General features: G+C 42.0%; 1 protein-coding gene across 2 annotated transcripts in view; it reads left to right on the forward strand.

Annotated features, from left to right (window-relative positions):
* The first annotated feature begins 345 nt into the window (after positions 1 to 345).
* The window catches only part of CTDSPL (CTD small phosphatase like), a 127,503-nt gene continuing 100,457 nt past the window's right edge, over positions 346 to 27,391 (forward strand). For both annotated transcript variants that reach the window (XM_055135297.1, XM_055135296.1), the window contains exon 1: positions 346 to 457. In XM_055135297.1, coding sequence (XP_054991272.1) covers positions 379 to 457 — 79 coding nt within the window. In that variant the 5' untranslated portion in view covers positions 346 to 378. The remainder of the gene's footprint in view (positions 458 to 27,391) is intronic.

A 27,391-nucleotide genomic window follows, 5' to 3' on the forward strand; every position in this document is an offset into this window, starting at 1 on the left:
CCTCTCTCCCGCCCTCCCGCCCTCGCTTCGCGCTCGCTCCTTCCCCCTCGCCCGCTCCCGCTTCCCGCGGCGCCCGGCCTCGCGCTCCGCCTCCCCGTGCGCGGCTCTCCCGGGCGCGGCTCCGGGGTTCATGGTGACGAGGCGGCGGCCGCTCCAGCCCAGCAGCGGCGGCGGCGGCGGCGGCGGCGAGAGCTGGGGCGCGGGCCCGGGCCGCCTCTCCCCGAGCGCGGGGCCGGGCGGCGGGCGCGCCCAGGCGGCGGCGGCGGCGGCGGCGAGCGCCCCCCCCGGCCCGCGGCCCCGCGCGCCCCCCGCGCCGCGCCCCCGCGCGCCTGGCTGGCGGGGGGCCGGGCCGGCGGGCGGCCGCCGCGCCGCGCACCCATGGACGGCCCGGCCATCATCACCCAGGTGACCAACCCCAAGGAGGACGAGGGCCGGGCGCCCGGCGCCGGCGAGAAAGGTGAGCAGGGGGGCGCGGGCGCCTCCCGCTCCGCCCGAGTTGGCTGCCCCGCGCGCGCTCGGGCCGGGGGGCCGGGGGGCGCGGGCTCCGGAGGGTGCGTGGGTGCGGGGTGCGCCCGCGGGGAGGCGGGCGGCGGGCGCCCGGGGAGCCGGAGCGAGCGTGGTGCGTGCGGCGGCGGAGCGCGGGTGTGGGTGCCGCTCGCCCGGCTCGCGGGGGCGGTGAGGCGGGGGGCTGGGGACTGCATGGTGGGGTCCCGGCTGAGTCTGGCGGGCTGGGAGTTTTGTTTGTGCTCGCGCCGCCCGAGAAGTTGGGAGTGCGTGTGCACCGGGCCGAGGGGGGCGTGAGTGTGAATGTGCGCGCTCACGTGCGTGTGCAACACGCCAGGTGAGCCGCGGTCGGGGCGGGCGTGCGCCTAACGGAGGGCGTGTGGGGCGTGTTCCCGAGCCCGGGCGATTGGGTGTGCGCCCGCTGTCGAGGGTGTGCTGCGTGCCTGCCCCCTGCAGAGAGGCTCGTGTGCGGGTTCCCGTCGGTGTGCGCACAGTTCCACCCAGCCTGACCGCGGGGGCCCGTCAGCTGGAGAGAGCGTGTGAGCGTGCGCCGGGGTGCACCAGACTTGAGACCGTGAGCCTGGCTGCTTTTAGTTGACAGTGCAATGCGGAGAGGAGTGAAGAAAGTGCTAGTACTTTCCCTTCCTGGCTCTTGGCTTTTTCAGTGAAGTTTCCACTGGGAGCACCTGCAGGTCTTTTAGGGTCCAGCCCGAGTGGGCACGCAGGGAGCCCCTTTGGGGTACCAGGTGTACATCTTCCCTGGTTTCCTGGGAGTTGGCCAAAGTCTGCAGAGGCTGGCCTGACTTCCCCACCTCTTATTTATTTGGGGGGGGGGGGGCACACCCTGCAATGCTCAAGGGTTACTCCTGGCTCTGCACTCAGAAATCACTCCTGGCAGTGCTCGGGGAACCATATGGGATGCCCAGGATCGAATCCAGGTAGACTGAGTGCAAGGCAAGTTCTCTATGCCCTATACTGTTTTCCCGTGTCCCTCACCTTATTTCCCAACATCCTGACCCTTTGCAGCCTTCTGTTCCCTTCTGTTTTTTTCTTTGGAGCCATGTCCTCTCTGAGGCTTGGGAGTCCTCCCTCTCAAGTGCCCTGCTTACTACTGTCCCTCACTGTTGAGTCTATCTAAAAGGACCAAGGGAACTGGCTTGTTTTGTTCTGGCCCCCCAGCCCTGGCCTCACTCTTCCCTCTCTGTGGCCCTCAGGCTCCAGGACCCGAGATCAGGAGCAGTCCACCCAGCCCACCAGGACACTCTCCAGACATGGCCAGGTTGCAGGCCACTGTGGAAAAGCATCAGATTTCTTCCCACGTGTTTTAACCTTGGCTGTGCCAGCCTGGCGGTGGAGCCAGCTAGCTGAGGAAGTGGGCTGGGGTGGGAGGCACATGCCAGTGCCTCTCCCCAGGTGGGAGACCCCAGGCAAGCCCTGGAGGGAAAATGCAAGAAACCCCAGAGGGGGCCCTTGAGGAGATAGCACCCGTTTGAGCTCCTGGAGACAATAAACAGTGTCTGTTAGACTTGTTTTCTTTGAGGTAAAATTAGAATTCAAACTCCCAGGTATATTTCTCTGTGGCTGAAAAATCAAGCTAAAAATTCTGCTAGGGTGATGGATTCTCTAGGTGAATCTGCATGGGTCCTGGCCCCCGGACTTCCTGCCTTCCAGGCTTTTGGTTCCTGGAACCATGGGTCTGCAGACTCTGGGCTGGGCCTTGTATGGCAGGGAATGGTGAGTAGGAGGCTCTGCTCAGGGCCTCCAGCACATGCACTGAGCACTTCTCCCATGCTGAGCTACCGAGAGCAAAGGCCCAGGCTCCTAGGAAGGGGCGGGGAGGAGAGGTAGTATTTGTGAGGCTTCACTCTTCTGTTGCCCATCTGAGTCCCAGAGTAGGTGCCCAGGTAACTCTCCCCTTTCCAGGCCAGTTTCACCAAAAGACAAACCGTGTACAAATACTCAGGGGCAGTGCTTGTTCTAGCCTACTTGTTTACATTACTTTTCACAACAATGTTTTATTATCTTTAACAGCTTATTTTGTTTGTTTTTTAGTGTTCGATTGGCTGGTTGTTAACTGACTAGGGGAATTACTCACCTGCTGCTCTAGGGCGAAGTGGCTAGCAAGTAACTCTTCCTTTCTGAAGCATTACAATCTGATTCCCTTTGGTTTTTCACTTTAAAACATGGAAATAATTTGGGCTACCTCCCGTGTGGCAACCTCTGGGCAGAGCGAACTTTTTGGAATTGCTTCTTCATATTCTGAGCCACAAAACAGGTTCAGCAGTATTTCTCGCTTAAGTGTGTTGATGTCTTTAGATAGGCACAATGTATTTTACATAGTTTTAGTTTCAGATAAACCTGTTGTAGTTTTGCTTCTAAATATCAAGTGCTCTGGCATGTTCTGTGTTTTGTAGTAGGAAAAAGGGCTTGTCTTGAAATGGTCCTTTTCTTCTGTATTCTCTGAAGTAGAAACTTGAGTTTCTGGGCCAGAGGGATAGTACAGTGAGTAGGGTGGTTCTCTTGCATGTAGCCAACCCTAGTTCAATCCCCAGCATCTGCATATGGTTCCCCAGTAGGCGAGATCCCTGAGTGCAGAGTAAGCCCAAGAATAGCCAGGTATGGCCCAAAGCCCCTCTCCTTATCCTTCCCCCCGAAAAGAAAAGAAGATAGAAAAGAAGTTTGGATTTGATCTTAGTTGATAAAATAGAGTTAAGGCTTCTGGCTGATTCACCAGCACATCCCCACTCCACAAGCCTTTCTTTAAGTAGGGGTTTTCAAAATAAGCATGTATTGTGCTGTTTTATATGCTTTGTGTCCCCTCTTCACACATTGCCACATAGTTATGCCCGATCCAGATGACTGTCACTATCAGCCTGGCCAACAAATGGCATATTTATTCCACGTGTGTTAGATCGGTAAAGACCGAGAAATAAATTTGCACGAGTTTTAACTCAGCCAACTATCTGGGAATTTACTTTTACAAAACAATAAGGAAAAGTCAAACAGAAAAAAAAAGAAAAGAAAGTAAGAGCTATAAACAAAGTGATCTCAGAATTAAATCCGAGTGGTCTAATGTATGAAACAAAACTCTCTCAATAGAAACATTTTCATGTGTCATCTTGTTAAACATCTAAATGACTAACAATATTCAGGTTAAAGTTATTCAGAATTAAAGTTTGGAGAACTGGATACATACTCCATAGACTTTTATGAAAGAATAAAGTGAATCTTATGGAGTAATTTATTCCTGATTTGATTAGGACACAGTTGGCTGCAAGTAATAGAAAATCAAGCTAGTACTGTGCTTAGGCCAGTAGGACTGTATCCTTCCCTCAGAACAGTCTGGAGGTCGACTGCTATTGGCTTCGGGTCAGCATCTCATTGATAATAGTATTGACATCGCTGAGATTCTCCCAGCGATTCATGGCTGCCATCCCTCCACACACTACAGCCACCGCCAGGGCAGTAAAAAGGGACAGTGTAAGTCATGTCAATCTCTTTTACCTAGAAAGCAGCACATTTCCTCAAGACTGCCCAGCAATTTTTGCTACTATCCAGTTGGCCAGAGCTGGGTAACATGGCCACCCCTCGCTGTAGTGAAGCTGATTTCCAGCCTCAATTGGAAGCAAGAGCAGAGAAGGTGACTAGAAAGGGTGCTGATTCAGTTCTCCATGTCGCTTTACCTTCAAAGTTCCAGTTCTACTGCTGGGTTCCTACCCTAGAGAACTATTTTCATTTGGGCTCAGAGAAACATGTCCATGGGTTTTTGCTGATGGCCGAGTTGCTTGTGGTAGAAATAGGCACTGTCATAAATGTCAGCAGACTAATATGGTATTCCAGTAATACTACAAAATACTGCAAGGCAGTTCGTTGAAAAACCTAAGTTCAGTTAGATCCAGACATATTAATGTCTAATTTCCAAGACATTTTAAAAGGGTAAAAAGGAATTCAAACAATGGCATGAACAGAAAGATCATATCTTACTGTAAAAAAATTTCACAAGGCCAGAGAAATAGCTTAAAGGGTTGAGCTCATGCTTTGCATGCTAGAGTGCCAGATCCAATCCCTGACACCGCTGACTATGCCAGCAGCAAGCCAGGAGTAGCCCCTAAGCACTTGTGGATGTGGCCTCCCCCAAAACAGCAAAAAGTTCAAAACACAGAAAAACTGTGCTTGTGAAATACGTGTGTGTGTGTGTGTGTGTGTGTGTGTGTGTGTGTGTGTGTGTGTGTATAAGCATGCATATAAAATCTGCAAGGGAGTACTTCAAATTGATAGCAGTGATTATCTCTGGGACAAGACATCAATGGGAAGTGAGGGGACTTTGTCTTTTTGTTTAAATATTTTTTTAAAATATTAATGAAAATATACTTACATTTTAGCGATGAATTTTTTTTCAGTTAAAAAAGAGAGACATTTCAAAGGTGTTTGGAGGTAAATAAAGAAATTTAAAAATAATAAAGCAAATTAAGGCCCTCAATATGCAATAAGAGCAAAATATTTTAACTGTAGCTAAACAGTTAATTCTTTTGTAAATTAGTATATATCCCTTGACGAGATTTCTTCAGGCAAGTTTGTTTTGGCATATACTTTGGCCCAGGATGGTAGGTATGTTTTCCTCAAATGTTTGCAACACTTAAGCTAACCCCAAAAACCTTTAACCTTTGGGCTGCTAGCAGAATTATCGCTGAGAGAAGACTCTTGGAAGCAGTAGTTATTTCACATGCCAGAACATATTTGAAGTAGATTCAGGCTGATTAACTTTTTAATTACATTTTTTCATTGGAAGATAGCTGTAGTTTCATGTGCAGTTGTAAGAAATCACACAGTGCCTCTGTCCCTCTGTCTTTTCACCCACACCATGTTAACTTCTTGCAAAATCATGGACATCAATATCATCATCACTATGCTGACATTGATATAGTCAAGATACAGAAAAATTCCATTGCCAGGAATATTCCTTAGATTGCCCCTTTATAAACTCGCTCATTTCCCTCCCATTTCAGCATCCTCCATAGCAAATGGCAACCACTAGTCTGTTCTTCATGTCTAAATTATTTAGTTGTTGTCATTTTAAGACTGTATAAGTGAAGTCAAACAATATATGATATTTTGGAATTGAACTTTTTCTACTCAGCATAATTTCTAGAGACTTAAAGAGTGTTGCTTGTGAATTGCAATTACAGGTTGTATTAGTTTCTTTTTTTTTAATTGCAGTGTAGTATTCCATCAATATAACACTATTTTTTATAACGATTCACATTAGAAGGACTTTTGGATTGTTTCTTGTTTAAGCTGTTACAATAAATCTGTTACTAACATCAGTGTACAGATTTTTATATAAACATATGTCTTATTTTAAAAGTGAATTGATACCTGGGATAGGTTCTTGGGATAAACTGCATTTCTGAGTCATATGGTGGTTACATATTTTTAAAGAAACTGCTAGAATGAGCCCGAGAATATGAATCAAGTGGTAGTGCACATGTTGTGCACGTGCAAGCTCCTGGGTCAGATCCTTAGTGCTGTATGGCCTTTATGCACTTTGAGAGATAGTCCTGGCTACTAGAGCTCCACTGCATATGGCCCTGACAAGGAACAAAAGAGAAAAATTTAAATTGTTTTCCAGAGTAATGGTTCATTTTACCTCCCCACTAATATATGAGTTATCCAATTTCTCCACATCATCACCAGCTTTTCATGTTGTCACATAAATGTTCTTTGATTTGGGGCTTATACACAGGGGTACTACTTCTGATTAGTGCTTGGTAGTGCTCAAGGGATCTTGCCCTGACAGGGATTGAACCCTGGCCTCCTGCATGCAAAGTGTGCACTTCAAACCCATTGAATAACACTCCAGCCTTAGTGTCACTGTGTTTGATGTTAGCAATTCTGATAAATGTTCACTGGTAACCCATTGTTTTACTTTGTATGCCCCGGTGGCTAGGATACCCAATATCTTTCTTTGCTTCTTTTCTATCTTTGGTGAGATACCACTTCATATCTTTTCCATTGGATGAAGATTTTTATATAATCTTTTAAAATTAATATTTTTGTTTGTTTGTTTGGGTTGGTTCTGCACTCAGGAATTACTCTTGGAGGTGCTCAAGGGACTATATGGGATGCCAGGGATTGAGCATAGGTTGGCCGTGGGCAAGGCATATGCTCTACTCACTGTACTATCACTCTGGTCCCTTTTTATTTTTATTCACTAAAAAACAACTGTTGGGTCTTGGGGTTAGAGAGATAGCGGTGGACCCTAATACCCGATATTGGTGGACCCTGAACACTGCCAAAGGTTACTCCTCAGCACAGAACCAGGGATAGCACTATAGGGTGTGGCCCAGATCCTCCCCCAAACAAACACACAGAACTATTAAGTTTCAAAATTCTTTACATACTCAAGATGAGTTTTGTCCCTTATGTGAGTTACAGCTATTTTCATATAAGTGAACCCTGGCCTTGTTACTTCCTGTGTTACTGATAGGAAGTAAAAATCCTGATCCTGTTCCTTCATCCTTCTAATTTGGTCTTTGTCAAAGTTAAGTTTTAAATTTTTGATATGGGGTATTATCATTTTTCCTCTGATCAGTGTCAAATCTAAGAACTTTTTACTTAATATTACATCTTGACGATTTTCCCCTAGAATTTTTCTGAAAGGTTTATTGTTGAACACTATGATCCATTCTGAGTAAATTTTTGTACAAGCTGACATTTAGGTTTCTATTTTACCTTTCACTGTTTAATTGTTTCAACACCATTAGATGGAAAGATCATTCTTTTTTCGAATTTCTTTTGCATCTTCCTTAGAAAGCAATTTGATACATTTGTATAGTTCTGTTTTTCCTCTTTTATTTTGTTTCACTGATCTATCTGTATAATATTTCTGACTAGACTATACAGCTCTGATTACTCTGGCTATCTAATAAAATAGTCTGGTTTCTCCAACTTTTGTTCTTTTTGAAAATTGTTTTAGTTCTTCTAGGTTCTATTGTCTTTCTATATATAAATTTTATAATCATTCCTGTTTCTACAAGAATAATCTTGTGTGTTTCTACAACATCTTACTAGAATCTTGATAAGACTTTGATTACACCTGTATATCTCCTTTGATACATATGGTCTTTGGTTCTTTCATCAGGACTTTTTAGCTTTTGGCCGACAAGTCTAACTAATGTTTTGTTAGATTTTATCCAAATTTCTTATTTATTTTAGTGTGGTGGTATTTTTAATTTTGATAGACGTTTTTCAATGCCTGTATTTAGAAATACAGTGAGTGTATTATAGGATTAGATATACTATGATCTTGCTTATTTATTAGCTGTAAGTGATCTTTATTGATTCTTTGGCATATTTTACATAGATACACCTTATCAAATGATATGTTTTTACATGTTTCTTCATCTATATGTTTTCCATTTATTGCTTCAACTCAGTGTTTCACATCCAGGGTCTCTATTGTCCCCTTTGGGCCTTTAGAATGTTCCCAGGTGTAAATGGGAGTGGGGTAGGGTGAAGGTATGGCATGAGACTAGGTGGGCAACTGATAGGAAGTAAACAGGTCATAAGGGGGCCATGGTTGGAAAAAGGTTAAGAAAGGTTGCTTTAATACACTGACTAGAATTTCCAGAATTATGATAAATGGCAATAGTAATAACGAACATTCTGTCCTTGTTCCCATTGGAAAACATTTAGTCTATTACCTTTAAGCATAATGTCAGCTGTTTAGTTTCTTTTGTAGATGTCTTTATCAGACCGAGAAAATTCCCCTGGCATTCTGTTTATTTTTTTTCCTGAGATTTTATTGAGAATGGATGTTGAATTTTTTCATTTGTTTTTCCTGCATCAATGTGGTCACATGGCTTTTCTTCTTGAGTTAATATAGTCTACTACACTAATGAATAAACCTTACCTGGGTGTAGTATATAATTATTTTAGCATATTGATGAATTCTTTTTGAAATATTTTATTAAAGATTCTTACATGTCTATTCATGGGTGTTATTAATTGGTAGCTCTCTTTTTGCCTCATCTTAATGTGATTGATTAACCACAACTAGTAAGTGTTTAATCAAACTAGTAAGTGTTCCATTCTATTTTCTTGAAGGGCTTATATAGAATTAGTGTTAATTCTCTTGTAAAATCATCTGATCCTGGAGATTCCTTTTGGGGGCATTTTGTAACTATAAATTAATTTTCTTCAATAGTTGCAAAATTATTGAAATTTTCTCTTTCACATGGGTGTTTGTTTTTATGATTTGCTCCCTTTCATCTAAGTTTGTCACCTTTGTTCTGGGGAGTTAAAGTATTCCCTTCTTACCCATTTGGTGCCCGTTTGGTCTGAAATAATGTCCTCTGTTTCATTCTTGATATTGGTAATGTGTATCTTTCATCTTACTTTTTGTCAGTCTTGCTAAAGGCTTCTCAATTTTCATGATCTTTACAAAGAACCAGCTCTGTGACATTGATTTTCTCTATTTTAGGTTTTCAACTTCTGAGACTTCTGTTCTTTATTATTTCTTTCTTTCTGTTTGATTTGGGTTTATTTTACTTTCTTTTTTCTGGGTTCTTGGAGGGGAGCTTTGATTGTAGTCTGAGACATTTTGTCTTTTATAAGGTATGTATTTAGTGCTGCAAGTTTTTTTTCTCTTAGGACTGCTTTTATTGTATTTCAAAGTTCTTGATGTTTCATTTTTACTCGGTTCAGTGTATTATTTTAAACTTTATGTTTAGAACAATTTTAGATTCGTAGCAAAATTGAGCAGAAAATAGAGAGAACTTTCATATAATGCTGTTTCCACACAGACATAGCCTCCCACCACTAATAACATCTTGCACTAGTTTGCATTTATTACAATTGATAACCCTACATTGATTCATTGTTTTATTCAGAGCACATAATTTACATTGTGGTTCACTTGGTATGTAACACATGGCATGGGTTTGGAGGGCAATACCAGCATAATCATATCATATAGTTTCCTATAATTTCTACATTCTACTTACTCATTCTTTCTTTCCCACTAATCCCTAGGAACACCAGTACTACTAACAGATAGTTCCATGGTTTTACCTTACTCACAGTGTCATTTAGTTGGAATTATATAGTATGTAGCTCTTTTCAGGTTTTTTTTTCCCTTTGCAATGTGCTTTTAGGTGCCTTCGTGTCTTTTCATAGCGCAGTAGATCATTTGTTTGTTTTTGTTTCTTATGTGGTGCCAGGAACAGAATATGTCTGTACGAGTTTTCTTTTTCTTGTTATTAATTCACGTTTTCTTCTTTCTTTGGTTTTGTATTTAAGTTCATCAGTTCATTGCTAGTCTCTACCACTGTTACTGAGCCCATCCACTGGGTTTTTGGTAAATTTTCTAATTTGAGGTTCTAATTTTTTTATTTAGTTTTTCTTTGGACTGGAGCAATAGCACAGCAGGCAGGGCAGTTGCCTTGCACGAGGCTGACCTAGGTTGATTCCTCCGTCCCTCTCAGAGAGCCCAGCAAGCTACCGAGAGTATCCTGCCCGCATGGCAGAGCCTGGCAAGCTACCCGTGGCGTATTTGATATGCCGAAAACAGTAATAAGTCTCACGATGGAGACATTACTGGTGCCCGCTCAAGCAATTCGATGAACAACTGGAGACAGTGCTACTACAGTGCTACAGTTTTTCTTTATAACTTGTATTTCTTGCTGAGACTTTATTTCATCACTGAGGTTATTGTCTTCATTTATTTTAAATGTTTTTATCATAACTTTTTTTTTCCTCTGGTGATTGGGCCACACTTAGGAGTGCTCAGAGTTTACTCTGTGCTCAGGAATCACTCCTGGCAGGGTTCACGGGCCATAACAGGTACTGGGGATCAAACCCGGCTTAGTCACATGCAAAGCAAACTCTCTGCCCACTTACGTTATCTCTATCATAACTATATTTACATTGGAAAGCAAGCACCTTGCCTGTTGCACTATCTCTCCAGGCTCCCCATCATAATTGTTTTAAAATCTTTATTGGATAAGTATAAAATCTCTTATCCTCTTGGTTTTAGTGTCTATTGGGTTGTTGTTGGTCTTTTTTGTTTGTCTTTTTCATTCACTTCAGGATTTTCTGGTTCTTGCATTACAGTGGAAATACAGTGGAAATTTGTATCATGCTCTGAGACTGTCTAATTTAAAGCCTGTGTTATCATTGTTTTCTCTGACACCACTATGGCAGAGAAGAAAGCACCTCCTTTGTTACTACCAGGCAGAGAGAAATCCAGGGTGTCTGCTTGGGAGCCATAGGAGATCATTTCCACTCCCATGTGGTCTCTGCTAAACCGTGATGGGTGGTCTCCTTACTACTTGGCCCCGACACTTTCTTTACCTCTTCTGATACCACCCCAGCAGGAAGGAGAGGATCACTTGGTTGCTGAGTAAGGATGGAATCCAAGCTGACCATGTGGGCTCAGCTGATCTGAAAGAGGAGAAACTGCCATTAATGAAATTTTCTCCTCAGCCCCTTGCCTATGGGGCCAGAGAGATTTTGCAGTGGGTAGAGCACTTGCCTTGTATGTGACCGAACCAGGTTCAACAGTACTCCTGAGCACTACCAGCAGTGATCCCTGAGCACATCCAGGAGTAAACCCCGAGCACAGACAGATATGGCCCTACAACAACAAAAATAAAAAGAAATTTCTCTCTCCTCTTTGGCTCTCTGATAATACCCTAGCAGAGACTCCTGATGAGGATTGATTTCTAGGTACCAGTGGGTTTTGCTGGTCTAGGTGTGTTTCGAGTTCCTGCATCATTGTCTGTGTGTGTCTTCATGTATGTCTGTGTTGTGAAATGTGCATGGTATTTAGCTGCAACAGAGTTATTATCTGAAATTAAAAGAGTTATTATTGAGTTTCATAGTCAGCTCCTTTTCTTGTTCTGTGGGCATGAGGAGTTGGATTTTGAAGGGAATTCTGTTTCCACTAGGTGATTTCTCCCCATAGCCAGTTTCTTCATGAAACTTTAGGTCTGGGCTGTTTGAGGCAAAGAAGAAACCCAGGGTTCACTGCCATGTTATTAGATCTCGAAGTTCCTTGCTGATCTGCCTTCTCTCTACCTTTCGTCTTCTTTGCTTGCTCTAGGAGTAGTGTCCAAGGTTTTCCTTAGTACTTAGCATGTCTGTGTCTTCCATCTTCTAGAATCCAAATTCTCCTGATTAATTTTTAGACCATATGAACTACTTTAAGGAAGGACCACAGTTGTAAAATTTTAAGGTTTATTTTACCATTATTCTATGACCAAAGTAAAATTCAAATTGAGTTAGTGTTTTGAGAAGTTTGATTATCTCTAAACAGAGAAATAATAATAATTCCATGTGAAATGAAGTCTAGATCACTTCAGGCTTAATTGACAGCTGATGTTTAAGTTTATTTTATTTCATTTATTTGGAGGAAGGTACTCACCTATGGTGCTGGGCATGTGGACAGATTCTGGTGGATGCTTGGCCCAGAGCTGCAGCTTTTCAGTACTCAAGTCTGTCAGCAAGGGGCTGTTTCAGCCGAGCAGCCCTAGAGACTACCGAAGCAACTCTGCAGTGCTTGGTTGCTACCAGGGCATAGCTGGCAATCCCCAACAGTGCTCCAGGGGCTTTATGATGCCAGCAAGTGAACTCTGGTCCTCATGCCTGCAAAGGCATGCACTCCACCTCTTAGAGCTCTCTCCCTGGGCTCTACATGTATTTTTCATGTACTCTTTGTCTAGTAACCATGTTTAAACCTTGATATACCATCTTGTTTATCAATTAGGAAAGTGTCTAAGCAAATAGAAATGTTTTCTTGGGTTAAACAAACACAAAGGAGCTTACCTCTGGATTTAGCACTCCTGGCCACTGGACAGAGTGCACTGATGAGGAAAGCCTGGCCTGGCTGCCGTGGAAGTAGGGCCGAGGGCTTCAGGAACTTGTGTAAGACTGTTGACTGGAGTGCCCACGTGGGAGAGGCAGCCTCTTGCATTGGCAGGACTGTGTTTCCAAGAGAGATCTACAGTTTCATGGTTTAGTTCTGAAATCTGAAATCAAATTTTTCTAATGATGTTGGGGCCGGGGGCTGGGGATACATCACTACACTGATAGGTTCATTTTTTTTTTTTAATTAGTGAATCACCATGAGGTACAGTTACAAACTTATGAACTTTCATGTTTGCATTTCGTTTACATCCCTCCACCAATGCCCATTGTATTCCATTCTTTAAGTCAGGATCTCACAGAGGTTAGGAGACACTCTGGCCCCATAGGCTGCAAATGAGTTTAAATTACCTTTTTTTTTTTTTTTTTGGTCCTTTGACAGTAATGTGTAAGTGCTGTCAGGATCAGCACTATATAGCTACAAAAAGAAGAAACAAAAAGAAGATTCTCTTGAGTAATGTTGAAGATGTAATACATATATTACAACATCTAGATCTTAAAGTTTAATTCTATAGATATTTAAATACAGTATTATTCTGGCAGTGGGGGAGTTTACCCAGCAGTGCTTAGGGCTTATTCCTGGCACTGTGCTCAGGGATCGCTCTGGGTGGTGCTTAAGGGCCCATATACCAGGGATTTGAATGGCATTAGTTGCATGCAGGAAAGCAAGCATCTTACCTCTTGTCCTGTCTCTTTGATCCCAGTTCAGTATTTTTAATTGCCTATCTTTTAAAAAAATTGTTTTCCTTTTAATAGTTGCCTTTCCTATAAGTGTTTAATGTACCTTTTTATCTTCTTCAAAAGTGAGGATGCAGTTGCTTGAAATAAAAGAAATATTTAAAGCAGTATTAGATATTTAAAACTACTTTCAAATAAAATTACGATCTAAAATAAACATACTTTATTTAAAAGAAAATTAAGGAAATATTTGCTTTATAGCTCTAAAATAACAGCACATAAGGGCTCAGGAACTGTTTGTAACACTGGGTCAGGATATGAACATGTTTGCATTTTGGATCAAGACTGCAAACACTGGTGGCATAGTTCTCTGAAACCAGAGCTTAATAAACAGTGGTCTTTATGGATGCTAAGGATTATGTAATCATCTAAGTAATAGTGCATTTTGATTCTGAGTAGCTGCTTCAAATACTGAAGGGTTCTTTTGTAATTATAATTTGTATTAAGGCTATTTGCCAAAATGTTTTACAATCCTGTTACTTTAAGCACTTTAAAAACTGAAGAGAAGTAGCTTAAAAATTGATGATTGCTACTGTTCTTACTTTTTGAAATTAGTATTTAACCTGCATTTTCAGTTCTTTTGGGTATCTTGAAGAACAGACTATATCACCTTGTGAACATGAATTGAATAAATTTAACCTTTAGTGCCAGAAAGAAGTCAGTATTCCAGTAAGAATTTCTACTGTACTTTAAATGTGCGCAATCTCTGCATTCTGATCAAGATTCAAAATTCACACTTAGCATTTCATAAATATGTTCTGAGTGTTTGGCTCGCATATGTTCAAGTCATAAACCACTGATTTTCATTCCATGGCTTCAGTGAGAGCTGTATTTCTTTTCTCCTTTTTGAGAAAATGGCTTAATCATTTTTGTTTTGGCTAGAACAGATCCATTTCATAGTAGTCATCAAACAAATGTTCAGTTTGAGTCATGAACTCTGTCAAATGCATAAGCAGTGATTGATAAGCCATTGAATTTGCTCCTTCACTGTGTATCCTGTATCAGTACCATAGACCTAACTTCATAGACATGACTTTTTTTTTCCCCCTCTGGTGTGGTCTTCCAAATGGTGCTCTGGGGTGGCTCCCAGCAGTGTTTGGCCATCTTGGCCTGTGGTTCAGGGCCAGTGATTACCAGGACCACACCCAGTAGAGCTAGGGCACAGAGCATATAGAGGGTTTCACCTGGCAAAGCCATGTGGTACCCTACATGGAGACCAGGGTTGGCACATGCCTGATCTTTAGGCTATTCCTGCCCCTTCTCCTTGAATTTTTATGCGGGGGGGGGGGGGGGAGGGGGAGACGCAGGGGATACCCACACACACCCATGTCCAGGGCTTACTTCTGGCTCTGTACTCAGGGGTCACTCTTAGTGGTATCAGAGGCCCATATGCAGTGCCTGAGATTGAACTGGAATCAGCCATGTGCAATGCAAGTGCCTTAACCCCTGTGCTTTCTCCAGCTCTTCTCACATTGGTACCAGCTTTTGTTGTTGTTGAGGTAAGTTTGCATACAATGAAGAGAAATCTTTGGGGTATGATTCAAGATACAAAATTCTAAGTGTTTTTTTTTTCCCCCTGGCAGGGGCACATCTGGTTTGCTCAGGTATCACTCCCGGCTGAATGCTCAGGGATCCCTATTGGCAGGACCTGGGGGGACCATATACGGTGCTGGGGATTGAACCCACATAGGCTGCAAACAAGGCAAGCACCTTACCCACCATGCTATCTCCCCAGCTCCCAAAATTCTGACAAAGTTACCTAACTGTCTATCATCACAATCAAGACAGAGGATAATACGATCCCCTCACCGTAGTTTCTGTGGGTCTTTGCAGTTAACATTCCCGCCTCCACATTCATTCCCAACAATGACAGCTCTCTTCTCTTCCCTCTCTTTTTATTTTTGTCTTTTCCAAAATGTCTTATAAACAGAATTGTGCCTTTTGAGTGTGCTTTCTTTCACTTAGCATAATGTTTTTGAAATTCATTCATTGCTTGTACCAGTAATTTATTCCTTTTTATTGCTGACTAGTGTTCAATTAGATATAACATCATTTAAAATGTTTCCTAACGTGGAGGTTCCATTTTGCCTGTCACCAGCAATGTTCCCTGCTGCTCTGCATCCTTGTCAGTACTTGGCATTGTCAGTGTTTGACTTGAGCCATTCTGGAAGGTATCTGTCTAGTGGTGTCTTGTCTTGATTTTGGATTCTGTTTCCCTAACAACTGAGAATCTCTTTATGTGCTTGTGTGCTGTCGAAATAGCTGGAGTGAAGTCTCTGTTCAGATTGCTGCCCAAGTTTTAAAAATTAGATTGTTTGTTTGGGCTCCGGAAGTCACTTAAAGGGCTGATGCACATGTCGGAGCCCAAGTTTCCCAAGTGCTGCAGTGCCCTTACCCCCAAGTGCCCTTACCCCCAAGCTGTGCTAAAAATAGCCCCCACGCATCACTGGGTGTGCCCCCTCATAGATGAATTTTTTATTAATCTTTAAAGGTTACTTACAATCTTCAGATATAAATACTTTGTTGAATGTGTTTTGCTACCGTTTTCACATAATATAAAATTTACCATCTTAACCATTTTAAGTATCTAAAGCAATAGTATTAAGTACATTCATATTGTGTAACTATCACATACTTTAACCTCCAGAACTCTCTTAATCTTTCAAAACTGAAAGTATCAGTAATTTCCTAAAGTGGAGCTTCCTATTAAATAGAACTCCAATTCCCTCTCTCCCCGGACTCTGACAACCACCTATTTGTCTGTCTGATTTTGCTACCTTCTCTAACTGGAGTTATACTATGTATCACCTATGACTGTCTCATTTCACTGAGTTAATGTCTTCATGCTTTTCCCATGTTGGGAAATGTATTAGAATTTCCTTTTTTAAAAAATCCATATATTCCAGGGACTGGAGTGATAGCACAGCATGTAGGGCATTTGCCTTGCACGCGGCTGACGCAGGTTTCATTCCCAGCATCCCGTATGGTCCCCGAGCACCGCCAGGAGTAATTCCTGAGTGCATGAGCCAGAAGTAACCCCTGTGCATCACCAGGTGTGACCCAAAAAGTAAAGTAAATAAATAAATCCATATATTCCATTATGTAAAATATGGCGTTTGATTTGTACATATTACATATATTTATATGGCACATAGATTAGACTATATTTTAATTCTTCATTGTTAGTGGTCATGAATATTTTCCATATTTCAGCCATTATTAAACATTACTATACATTACTATAAACTGAGTCCCACTTTCAGCCCTTTGATATATGCTCTGAGTGGAGTTAATAGACCATATGACAATTCTGTGTAGTTTGAGGAACAGCCATGCTGTGCTCCATAGTGGCTGTTCCATTTTAGTTCCCACCATGTGATCAAGGATTACAGTTTTGCCATAGCCTCGCCCATATTTCTGTCTCTTGACAATAGCCATCCTAAAGGGTGGGAGATGTTAACAGTGCTTTTGTTTTTGTTTTGTTTTCAAGGAACAGAAATTAAGATTTATTTGAGTTTAGATGCCCAGTTGTTTCTGCATGATTCATTGAAAAAAAAAAATCATCAGTCTATACTGCATTGCTTTGCCTTTATTAAAAATCAATTGGCCATATCTGGATGATCTATTTCTAGACTCCATTCTTTCCTTAAATTTTGATCGGCCTTCTTAATGTGAAGCAGTCTTGAGCTTAATATAGTACCAGCCCTTCCTCAGAAGTAAAAGTGGTCATCATTTAAACAGAAAAGAAGACCCAGACATTTTACAAACTCACAGGTCCACTGTTCCCTGCCTTCTGAGTAAGTGGGGCTGTGAGACAAGACCTATTACTTCTCCACTCTCCATATATAAACATGTGTATGTATATGTTTGAGGTTTAAAATTGAGGCTGAGAATTTTTTTTTTTTTTTTTGCTTTTTGGGTCACACCTGGCGATGCACAGGGGTTACTCCTGGCTCTGCACTCAGGAATTACCCCTGGCCGTGCTCAGGGGACCATATGGGATGCTGGGATTTGAACCCGGGTCGGCCGAGTGCAAGGCAAACGCCCTACCCGCTGTGCTATCTCTCCAGCCCGAGGCTGAGAATTTTTTTCTAATTTTGAGTATCCTTCTGCAGAAAGCTAATACAAGACTATAAGCTAAATCAGCATTTGAGTTTAAAATGTAGTCTCCCATACTTATACAATAGTATAAAAATAGTGACTGTCTTGATGTCTGGAGTTTAAGAGAACAAAGGAATAGAATATTGCCAGAACAGAAATAAATGTGCTGAAATTCAGCTCTGCAGACAGGGTAAATGCTCTCGAGAGTGTGGCACACCTTTCAAGCCATGAGTGTCTGTAGATAAAAGTGTCCCACTACCTAAAATGAAAGGAAAGAGCGGGCTAATGCTCAGGTATGTGTTGTGTTCTTTTACCATCGAGTAAGTAAACTAGTTGAGAGTTTCCTGAGAATGAAATCCTCATCAGGAAGTGCGGCCCCCTTTGTGTAGAAATCACCATCTTGTTGGTCACCAATGTAAAAGACACCACATAGAAAATAACGTGGAGATGTCAGAGTGTCAGAAGAGAGATGGCACAAATGGACAACCTTCCTTTTACACTTCTCACTTCTGGTCTGGGCTCTCATACCAGTTCTTTTCCCCTGGTGCTGTTGCAGATAAATTTCTCAAGCACAACTCTGGTCATACTATTGCCTTTCTAATCTGTTAGTGGATTTCCATTGGCCCTAAGAGAAGAACATGAGGGTCCGGAAAGATAGTAGTGGGAAGAACTCTTGAATGTAGCTGCCCAGGTTTGATCCCCGGTACCTCACATGGCCTCTGAGCTCTCCAGAAGTGATCCCTGATCATAGAACCAGGAGTCAGTCCTGAGCACAGCTGGGTATGACCTAAACCAAAACATAATCAAAACAAACAAAACGGTGACATGACATCTCCTTCTGTCCAGGGATCCCCTTTCGCCTAGCCCTCTAATCAGCTACTTGCTACAACCAAACTTTGCTGTCCTTTCATCCCACTGGGCACATACTGGTTGATCTTATGTGTCTAATGGATTCTTCATCATTAAGATCCAGCTGAAGTGTCCTCTTCTCTTCATTCTTCCCAATGCTGCCTGATAGGAAACAGAAAGAGTATATCAACTAAGGGCATAGACTGGCTTTGACTCCCAGCTTCATCACTTTATGCATTGTAAATTCTTCCAAGGCCCTTAGTTCTTCTGATTCTTTATTTCAAAATAGTAAATACTCCATAGTTATGAGAATTAAATAGATATACATATGTATGTCTTGATATTTGTTATGCAAATACACATCAAAGTATACAAGTACTCACCATTTCTTATTAATAATATCTAATTCATTTACTTAGTAAACATTTATGGAGCATTCTATGCTGATTGCTCTCTCCTGCCAGATTTTTGGTGTGCCCATATGGATGAGACTGGTCCTTGATTTGAGGTCTCAAGTGTAATGCTTGCAGAAAAGGACGTGCATGGCGCCATAGGAACTGCAATTTATTTTATGACCACTCTATTCCAAGTACTCTATATGCGTATTTCATTTCATTCCCCTAAATCCTTAAGATGTAGGTATTGTAATCCCTCTTTTAACATCTGTGGTAGTCAAGAGAGGTAAAATAACTTGACATTGGGATGAAGAACTACATTCACCAAATACAGTCTAAAGTCAAGCCGAGACTGACTCCCTGAAAAAAGAAAATGGAGAGGCTGGAGCAGTAGTCCAGAGGTTAGGGCATTTGCCTAGCACACGGCTGACACCAGTTCCATCCTCAGCACCCCTTATGGTTCCATGAGCCCACCAGGAGTAATTTCTAAGTGAAAAGCCAGGAGTAGCACCTGTACAATGCTAGCTTCGTCCTATAAATAAAAAATTGAAACACATAAGCGACAACAACAGCAACAGAAAAGAAATTGGAAAATATTTGGAAACTATCATTAGCTCATTGTGATTTTCATCCTGAAAGACAGTGTTATTTTTAAAAAGATGCCTCTTTCTGCTCTTGCCAGAACAGCCTATTTAACAGGATAATTCCTAGGGCTTATCCAAGATGACAGGCCACATTTTCATACAGTTCATGTTCTGTTATTTATATAACAGATTCTGTTTCCATGGGGTTTATTATTAACTCTTAATCCTCCTCTTCTTAACTTGTGTTTTGTGAATAGTAAAAAGAGAGAAGTTAACATTTACAAAGGTCAGGAATCTAAAAACTTTTATCTGTAGAATTTGGAAGAAGCATAGGTATTCTTATCACTTCCATACTCTTTCTAGGTATAGAACTAAAAATGTGGATTTTTAAATTTATTTTTAAGGCCACACCCAGCATTGCTCAGGGATTACTCTTGGCTCTGTGCTCAGGGATCACTCCTTGGGGGACCATATGGGATGCTAGGGATCAAACCCAGGTTGGACACCTGGCAAGCAAGTGCCTTACTTGCCGGACTATCTCACCGTCCCTTAAAGTGGTTTTAAAAGGAGGGAATTGAGTACTCTGGTGGTAAGTGTGGTGATATATGCCTGAAACCATCATTAACAGTACTGTAAATCACAGTACCTCAATAAAGATACCTTTTCTAAGATGTTTTTAAAAGGAAAAGGTGCTAAGGACGCTCTTAAAGATGCTTGATACAATCACATTGGTCAGACTTCTAGGTTGCAAACCACAGAGTCCACCTAAACTATTTTAACAGAAACGAGTTTTGTCAAAAGATCTTAGCACATGGGGGCTGGAGTGATCGCACAGCAGATAGGGCATTTGCCTTGCACATGGCCGACCTGGGTTTGATTTCCAGCATTCCATATGGTCCCCTGAGCACCGCCAGGAGTAATTCCTGAGTGCAGAGCCAGGAGTAACCCCTGTGCATCGCCAGGTGTGACCCCAAAAAAATCCATAAAAAATAGATCTTAGCACTTGTAGGCCCTTTCTAATGGACAAACATCTAAAGTGGCAGTTTCATACCTGGGCGAGGGGGAATGCTGAACTATACCTTTCAACTATTGTAATAAAATATTCTACTGGCCCCACCTGCTGATAATTCAACTTAGCAGCATTATCTTACCAATATTTACTTCTTCCTAAATTTGGTGCTGATTTTCTAGAAACTACTAGGAAAATAATAGAAGCTGATTATTAGAGGCTTTATTTTAATTCTTCACACTTTATTTAAACACCATGATTTACAAGGTTGTTCGTAATGAAATTGTTTAGGTATTGCGTTTCAACACCAATCCCACCACCAGTATGACCATCCCCCCACCACTGTTCTAAGTTTCTCTCTCACCCCCTAAGACTCCCCCCTTAGTAAGCACAAAATTCTTTATATTGCATGTTACAATAAAATGATAATTGGAATTTTAAAAATTAAAAGCTCATTAATAAAAATTTGTGAAAATTTTTATATCTCACAATGGTGTTTTACTAAAGTCATTGTCCAGGGATTTGCTGAGCTCTTTGGTGCTAATTGAGCTTTCTGTATTATTGTTTTTGGTCATTAAGTTTAGTGGGCTTCTACACAACTTTCCCACCTTCTTTGCTGTGCTCCTACTGGGTTCTCACTACTGTAAAATCTGGTGGTGTTGCATAGCTATGCATTCCAGAAGCTGTGGAACTGGGACGATTCAGCAGCTTGGCATCTTTTCAAAATTAGTCATGGAGCTGTGGACCTGGGCCATTGATATGCCAAAAGATGTCATGTGTGGGTGGGACACTGGGCCTTTCTGCAGAGCTGGGAATCAATTTGCCCCCATCCTGAGAAGGCTCCAGAGATCTCTTCCTAGAGACCGGGCTACATAGGACAGTTCAGTGGCCTGGTGTCTCTTCAAGATTAGTCCTATTTCAGGCATTATTGATTATTTTCAGGGATATGCTTTTTTGAGAAGTTTGACTGAGATCTGGCTAGGAAAGGCCTTAATAAAACAAAATCCTAAATAAATTGAGTCATGTTTAATCAATTAAGCCATGTCCAACAATTAAAATGCATGAACTAGAGCCACAGCTAATAACAAGATTAAAATGTAAAGTTTAAAAGCATATACAATATGATGCCATATACACAGATTTTGGAGACATGCAAAAATAATTTCATAGTGCCAGGATAGATGTACAATTATAAGGAACATTCTCAGGAATGATTACTCCATAATAATGAATATGGAGAGAGAATAAGGAGTGGAATCAGGGAAGGACACACAGGAAACTTCAGTTTGTTTATTAACTACTTTGAGACAGTTATAACAGGATGTTAAGATATGCTAGATCTGTGAGTTGAGTAGACCAATATCCATAATGAGTTCGTAATATTTATTCTCTGTATACTTATATGTATGTTTAAATATTTTGTAATTTAAAATGTTAGCCTTAGATTTAGTTGAGCGTTAAGATATTTTTCAAAGTGCTACCACTAAGGGTTAGAGAGATAGTACGGTGGTTAATGCCTTGCTAGAAACTGATCCTGATTTGATTCCTGGCAGCATATATGGTTAATCCCTGAGCATAGAGCCAGGAGTAAGATCTGAGCACTGCCACCATTTGTGGCCCCCAAATAAAAACAAAATATATTACTCCTTGTAAATAGAGATGAATCCTAAAGAAGTAATGAATTTAGTTTGCTCTTTTCCCAATGAGTGTGTGTTTAAGGAAGATATGCAAAAGACTTGGTCTTGAGCTTTCCAAAGGAGTTTTTGGTTATCCTCATGGCTAGCTAACTCAGGCTGCCCCAGCCAGGTATGCAGATCCTGTTCTCTTTCTTTCAGGTGACTTTCCAGAGGGAGTTGTGAGCACTTGGTCTGAGGCCATGCTGACTTTCTGTAGTGTGTTAACCACAGAGCCTAAGTTGGTTTTGCAAGTTCTATTTAAAAATGTGTAATCAGATAATCTCAATATCATTAAAGAAAAGATTTGTTTGATTTACCAATTCCACTATGCTATTGTGAGAATTTATTATGGAAATAAAGAGACAAATACTTAGTTAAGTTCTTTATGTTAAGCTCAGTTAAATCATATTAGAAGGAAAACAAAGAACTATGTACAATGAATGCAAAAATAAGAGGGTTTATCTTTTTTGTTTGTTTCTGGTTTGATGCCATCCAAGAGTGCTCAGGGCTTACACCTGGCTTTGTGCTTAGGAGTCACTCCTGGAAGTGCTTAGGGACCATATTTGGGGCCAGGGACGGAACTAGGGTCGGCTACATGCAAGGCAAGCACCTTAACCATTATATTTTCTTTGGCCCAAAGAGGAGTCATCTTCAAACATAAAATCAGTTGACCTGTTGCATCCCTAACACAAGACCCTCACTAAGTTTTGAATTACTGGGGTTTGCATTTGAACTGCAGCTCTGATCCCAAGTGGTCTGAGCACTCCACCACCATTTTCCTGTGCAGGGATTTTTAACCCGGGGTCCACAGATCCCAGGTGGTCCATGTAAGGAATTCAGGCAGCCCATCAACTTGGTGAGAAGATACTACATAGAATTTCTACTTTGATCTAAAATGTAGCATTTTTCTCAGTTGCAGTGGCAATCTATAATCATTGTATTAACACTACTTATAACTTTATTATTATGCCCAAAGTGTCTGTTTATTTTTTTCTCTTCAACTGTCCTTGTGAGGTTTTGGTCTCAAGGTTATTCTAGCTTCCGAAAGCAACTGAGAGTTTTCTTTACTGGAAGAATTCTTGTAAGAGTGGTGAAGCCCACTGAGGCTGAAGGTGTCTTTCTGGAAATAAATGCCTAGATTTAACTTATTTAATAGGTGGGAGGCTATTCTTAACTTTTAATATGTTTCTTCTTCCTATGAAAAGAAAATTTCACTTTGTGTTTTCAGAATGTTCAAGTTGTTGGGGCTAAGGTCACAGGGAGTGAACCGTGGAGATCCCTGAGCACTGCTTGGGATCCTTCTTCCACCCTCCCCTACCTCCACCACCACCAAATACAAAAGTCCTCTTGAGTATTTGTTGGAAATTGTAACATTAAGTGAAATGACATGTAGCACAAAAATAAGAGTTTTTTTTTTTACCCCATAGAATAGCTGATATGAGCAAGAATTAAGTTCCTACAGTATTCTGATCCAGTCGCCAACAAACTTCGAAGTAAAAAATCCCAAACACTTGTAAGATTAAAGAGTGCTCTGTATTCATTCATTCATTGATTCTCTTTCCATCCCTTTTCTTCTAGTAAAAGGGCACAGGCGTTCAGTGCCTATTCTGGCTGTTCAGGGCTGAGTGCAGGAACTAACCCTAGACAGGAAGCAGCTCCTCCCTCTCAGGGCGCTCTCACCCACCCCACATTCTCAGCCTCACTTCCACAGGGATAATTTGTACATACCATTGAGGGCCACATGCACATCTTTGGGTTGTGAGCAGAGATGGAAGTCCCAGGAGAAAAGTCACAAAAATATAGAGGACACATGCAACCTGGATGCACACATGGCCCCAGAGGGAATTGGCTTTTGTTTTTTATTAAGGTTATAATGAAATTATGTAAACCTGCTATACTGGAGAAAAATCCGAAATAATCTCTTTAAATATATGTAGAATTTGTAATATTTTCCTTTTTTTACTTGTGATCTTAGTAGGTAATTTTTACTTTTTGTTTTGGAGCCACACCTGGCAGTGCTTAAGCTTACTTCTGGCTCTGTGCTCAGGGATTACTCCTGGCAGGGCTCGGAGGACTATATGGGATGCAAGGGACTGAACTTGGACCAGTTGCATGCAAGGCAAGAGCCCTGCCCACTGGTACTATCTCTCCACCCCTTTAGTAGGTAAATTTGAAACATTAAAACTCAGGGTTCTGAAGAGTTTAGGGAAATGACAACCATAGATAGGAGTTTAAATTAGTACTTTCTGACTGGCTATTTTCAGTGTGTTTTCAAGCATAAGCTGGGATACCGTTCATCTACAACCTATTTAAATTTTTTTTTCATTAAAAAATGATCTCAGGGGCTGGAGCGATAGCACAGTGGGTAAGGCATTTGCTTACATGTGGCCGACACAGGTTGATTCCCAGCATCCCATATGGTCCCCCGAGTACCATCAGGAATAATTCCTGAGTGCATGAGCCAGGAGTAACTCCTGTGTATCGCCAGGTGTGACCCAAAGGAAAAGCAAAATGCAACAACAAAAATAATAATCTCAAAGGAAACAATGTTCAACACATCTATAAAGGAAGGGGAGACGTCCTAGAAACAAGTGAATAGGGGCAGGGAAGTAATTGTTTTATTTATTATTTATAGTCAATAGACTACCTTTTATATTTACAAAACTAGGATAGTGACATGGAAAAGTGCAGGGGAGATCATTGTTACAAAAAGCCTGTCACAGAAGAGCTCGCAGTCTTACTTCTGTGCATTTAATACATGCTCTTCCTATATGTGAATTGAATGTATATAGAGAAAGACATTTGGAAGACCGGTCACCAAATCTCTAACCATGTTTCATCTGTGGGTGGTAGGATGTTGGGTAATAGTTATTTTCTTTTTTGCTCTTTGGTATTGTTTTAAATGTTTGCATGAACATGCATCATTCCTACAAAAATAGCAAAACTTTCTAAAGAGCTTGGCAGTAGTGAGAAGATGAGAGGGTGGGAGGGGAGGGGAGTGTCAAAGCAAGTTTCTTGCCTGATGGAGAACAGCCAGGGAAGAGCTTGAAGCTACAAGAAAGAAGCGGGGGAATAAGCTGAGTAAATTCCTTCAGAAGAATGAAGGGGCCTAGACTCGGAGGACATAGAAGTTAACCCTAAAGAGGCACAATCTTTCCTTCCAGGGTGATGGGAGATGCAGAAAAGTCCAGAGCTGCAGAGAAGGGAACATAACTCCTGACCACCTCGTTTTTAGTGAAATTGGGAGTGAGACTGTGTGCCAGGCATGGAAAGCTGAGAGTGGAGCAGAGGTCTTACAGTGCTGAAGGTCTCCAGTAGAATTGGCAGCAGGAGAGGGTTGTGGTGGGGACCAAGGTACCTTATGGGAACCCTGTGGTAGAAAGCGTAGTGGTAGAATGAGGCAGTTTCTCTCTTGGGGAAGGTACAGCTGGCATTAGATTAGAGGGTGTCTTAGCAGGCTTTGCAGAACTTCTGAGGATGAGAGAATGCAGGGTGGCGAGGAAGGCGGGTTAGACAATTTGCCCAAAATCCAGGATGCTTAGGGAAAGAAAGTGAGTTAGGAAGAGTACCCAGGACTGGATATTTAGTTAGAATATGGATATCCAAGAAACTGAGGTACTTTAGTGGTGAGTGTTGGATTCAGAGTTTGGTATGCTCTCGAGTTCTGGGGAATGAATATCTGTGCTGCTCTGACAGTACCTAGCTAGGGGACAGGAATGGTTGGGAAGTTGGAAAGGTGAGAGACAGGTATTGTTGGAATTGTCTTCAAGGAAGCATCTGCCAGGACAGTGACAGGAATTCTTTTGGAGATTTCGAGGCAGATCTTTGGCAGTTGGTCTCCAACAGAATGCAGGCTGTCACTCAGACAGTAGAGGAAGAGAGTAGGAGGCCCACCCTGGGCCCGGGTGACAGCCAGGTCTCTCCTCCCTGGGACTGAAGCTTCGGTCTAAGGGGCAAAATCAGGTCTGCAACACAGAAGGCTCAGAGGAAGAAAGGTTCAGAAAAGGTAAAGGAATGCACTGTGGAAGCTTCTTAGAAAAAGGACAAGAGGGTAAAGATGGGAGAAAGACAAGTTCTGAAACAGACTAGAGAGGAAGGACTGAGGAAGATCAGTGGAGATTTGACTGCTGGTTTCCCAAAGGAAATGCTTGACTGACTATATGCTTCTTTTCTTATCACAAAGCAGTATCTGCTCACAGTAGAAACAGAAATGTCAGATAAGCCAAAAAAGCAAAAACAAACAAGAACTACCCATGACCTCAGGGTCCAGTTTTTTCCCATTGACAAGCTCTTCTCCTCTTGTTCCCACCACAACAGATCCAGGTCAAGGCCACATGTCTCTAGAATGAGTTGTCTTCTGAGTCCCTAACATCCCTCCCCAATGGAGCTTCTGTGTCTGCCCCAGGCACCCTTCCCCCTTCCCAGATTCTGTCATCTCTCTAGGTTCCATCATCTTTACATCCTCTCCCTGGCTCTCAGGGACCAGAACCATCTTACCCTCTCATTCTTGTTTTCAGATCCTTTGCTTTTACTTTGTCACATTTTATTTCCTTTCCACCTTACACACCCATAGCCTCACATCTGGGCCCATTTCTACACCACAAAGCCTGTGCTCTTAGGATGTCCGCCCCATCAGGTACTCCCACTGGCCTAGTGGTCCTCTCTAGCCTATGCTAACTGACCTATGGCTACTCTTTTTAGGACTCTCTTAGTTCAATTTCAGGAAACTGAGCACTCAGGTATATTTAGTAGGACTCACAGGATTAATACTGGAAGGAAACTTTCTTCCCATCTTATTATTGTTGAGGAGCAGGTACAGTGAAATCAGAGCAATTACTCCTAAGTCAGCCACACTGTTAAGCAGAACTCGAGCTTTAATTCTGAATAATATTTGTTGAATATAAAATTTCTTTTAAAATAATTTTTCTTGGAGGCTAGAGAGATAATCTATGGTTTAAGTCACGTGCATTGCGTGCAGCTGACTCAGATTCAATCCCCAGCACCAAATGGTTCCCTGAGCTGACCAAGTATGACCCCAACCCCCACCCCCATAATAATGCAATAATGATAATAAAATCATTTATCTCTTTTTGTTGTTGTTGTTTTGGGGCAACACCTGGCCAAAACCTGCCAGTGCTTAGGGCTTACTCCTAGCTCTGTGCTCAGGGATCATTTTTGGCACAGTCAGGGGACCATAGGTGATGCCAGGGATCAAATCTGAGTTGACTGCTTACAAAGCAAGTGCTCTCCAGGCCGGTGAAATGGTACAACAGATAGGGCACTTGCCTTGTACGTAGCTGACCCGGGTTCAATCCCTGGCATCCCATATGGTCCCCCACGCACCGCCAGGAGTAATTACTGAGTGCAGAACCAGGAGTAACTCCTGAGCATTGCTGGGTGTGACCCAAAAAGCCAAAAAAAAAAAAGCAAGCGCTCTCCCCACTTGTCTTGTACTATCATTCCAGCCCAATAAAGTCATTTTCCTTTGATGCCTGAACTTGAAACTCCAAAGAGCTAGAGCATTTTCTATCACTGTCTACAATCTAGATTATCTTAGACTTTGGTTTTCAACCAACCCTACAGATTTGAATATGAGGATCACAAAAAAAC

This window comes from Sorex araneus, chromosome 4 (assembly GCF_027595985.1).
Source record: "Sorex araneus isolate mSorAra2 chromosome 4, mSorAra2.pri, whole genome shotgun sequence".
Taxonomy (NCBI): domain Eukaryota; kingdom Metazoa; phylum Chordata; class Mammalia; order Eulipotyphla; family Soricidae; genus Sorex; species Sorex araneus.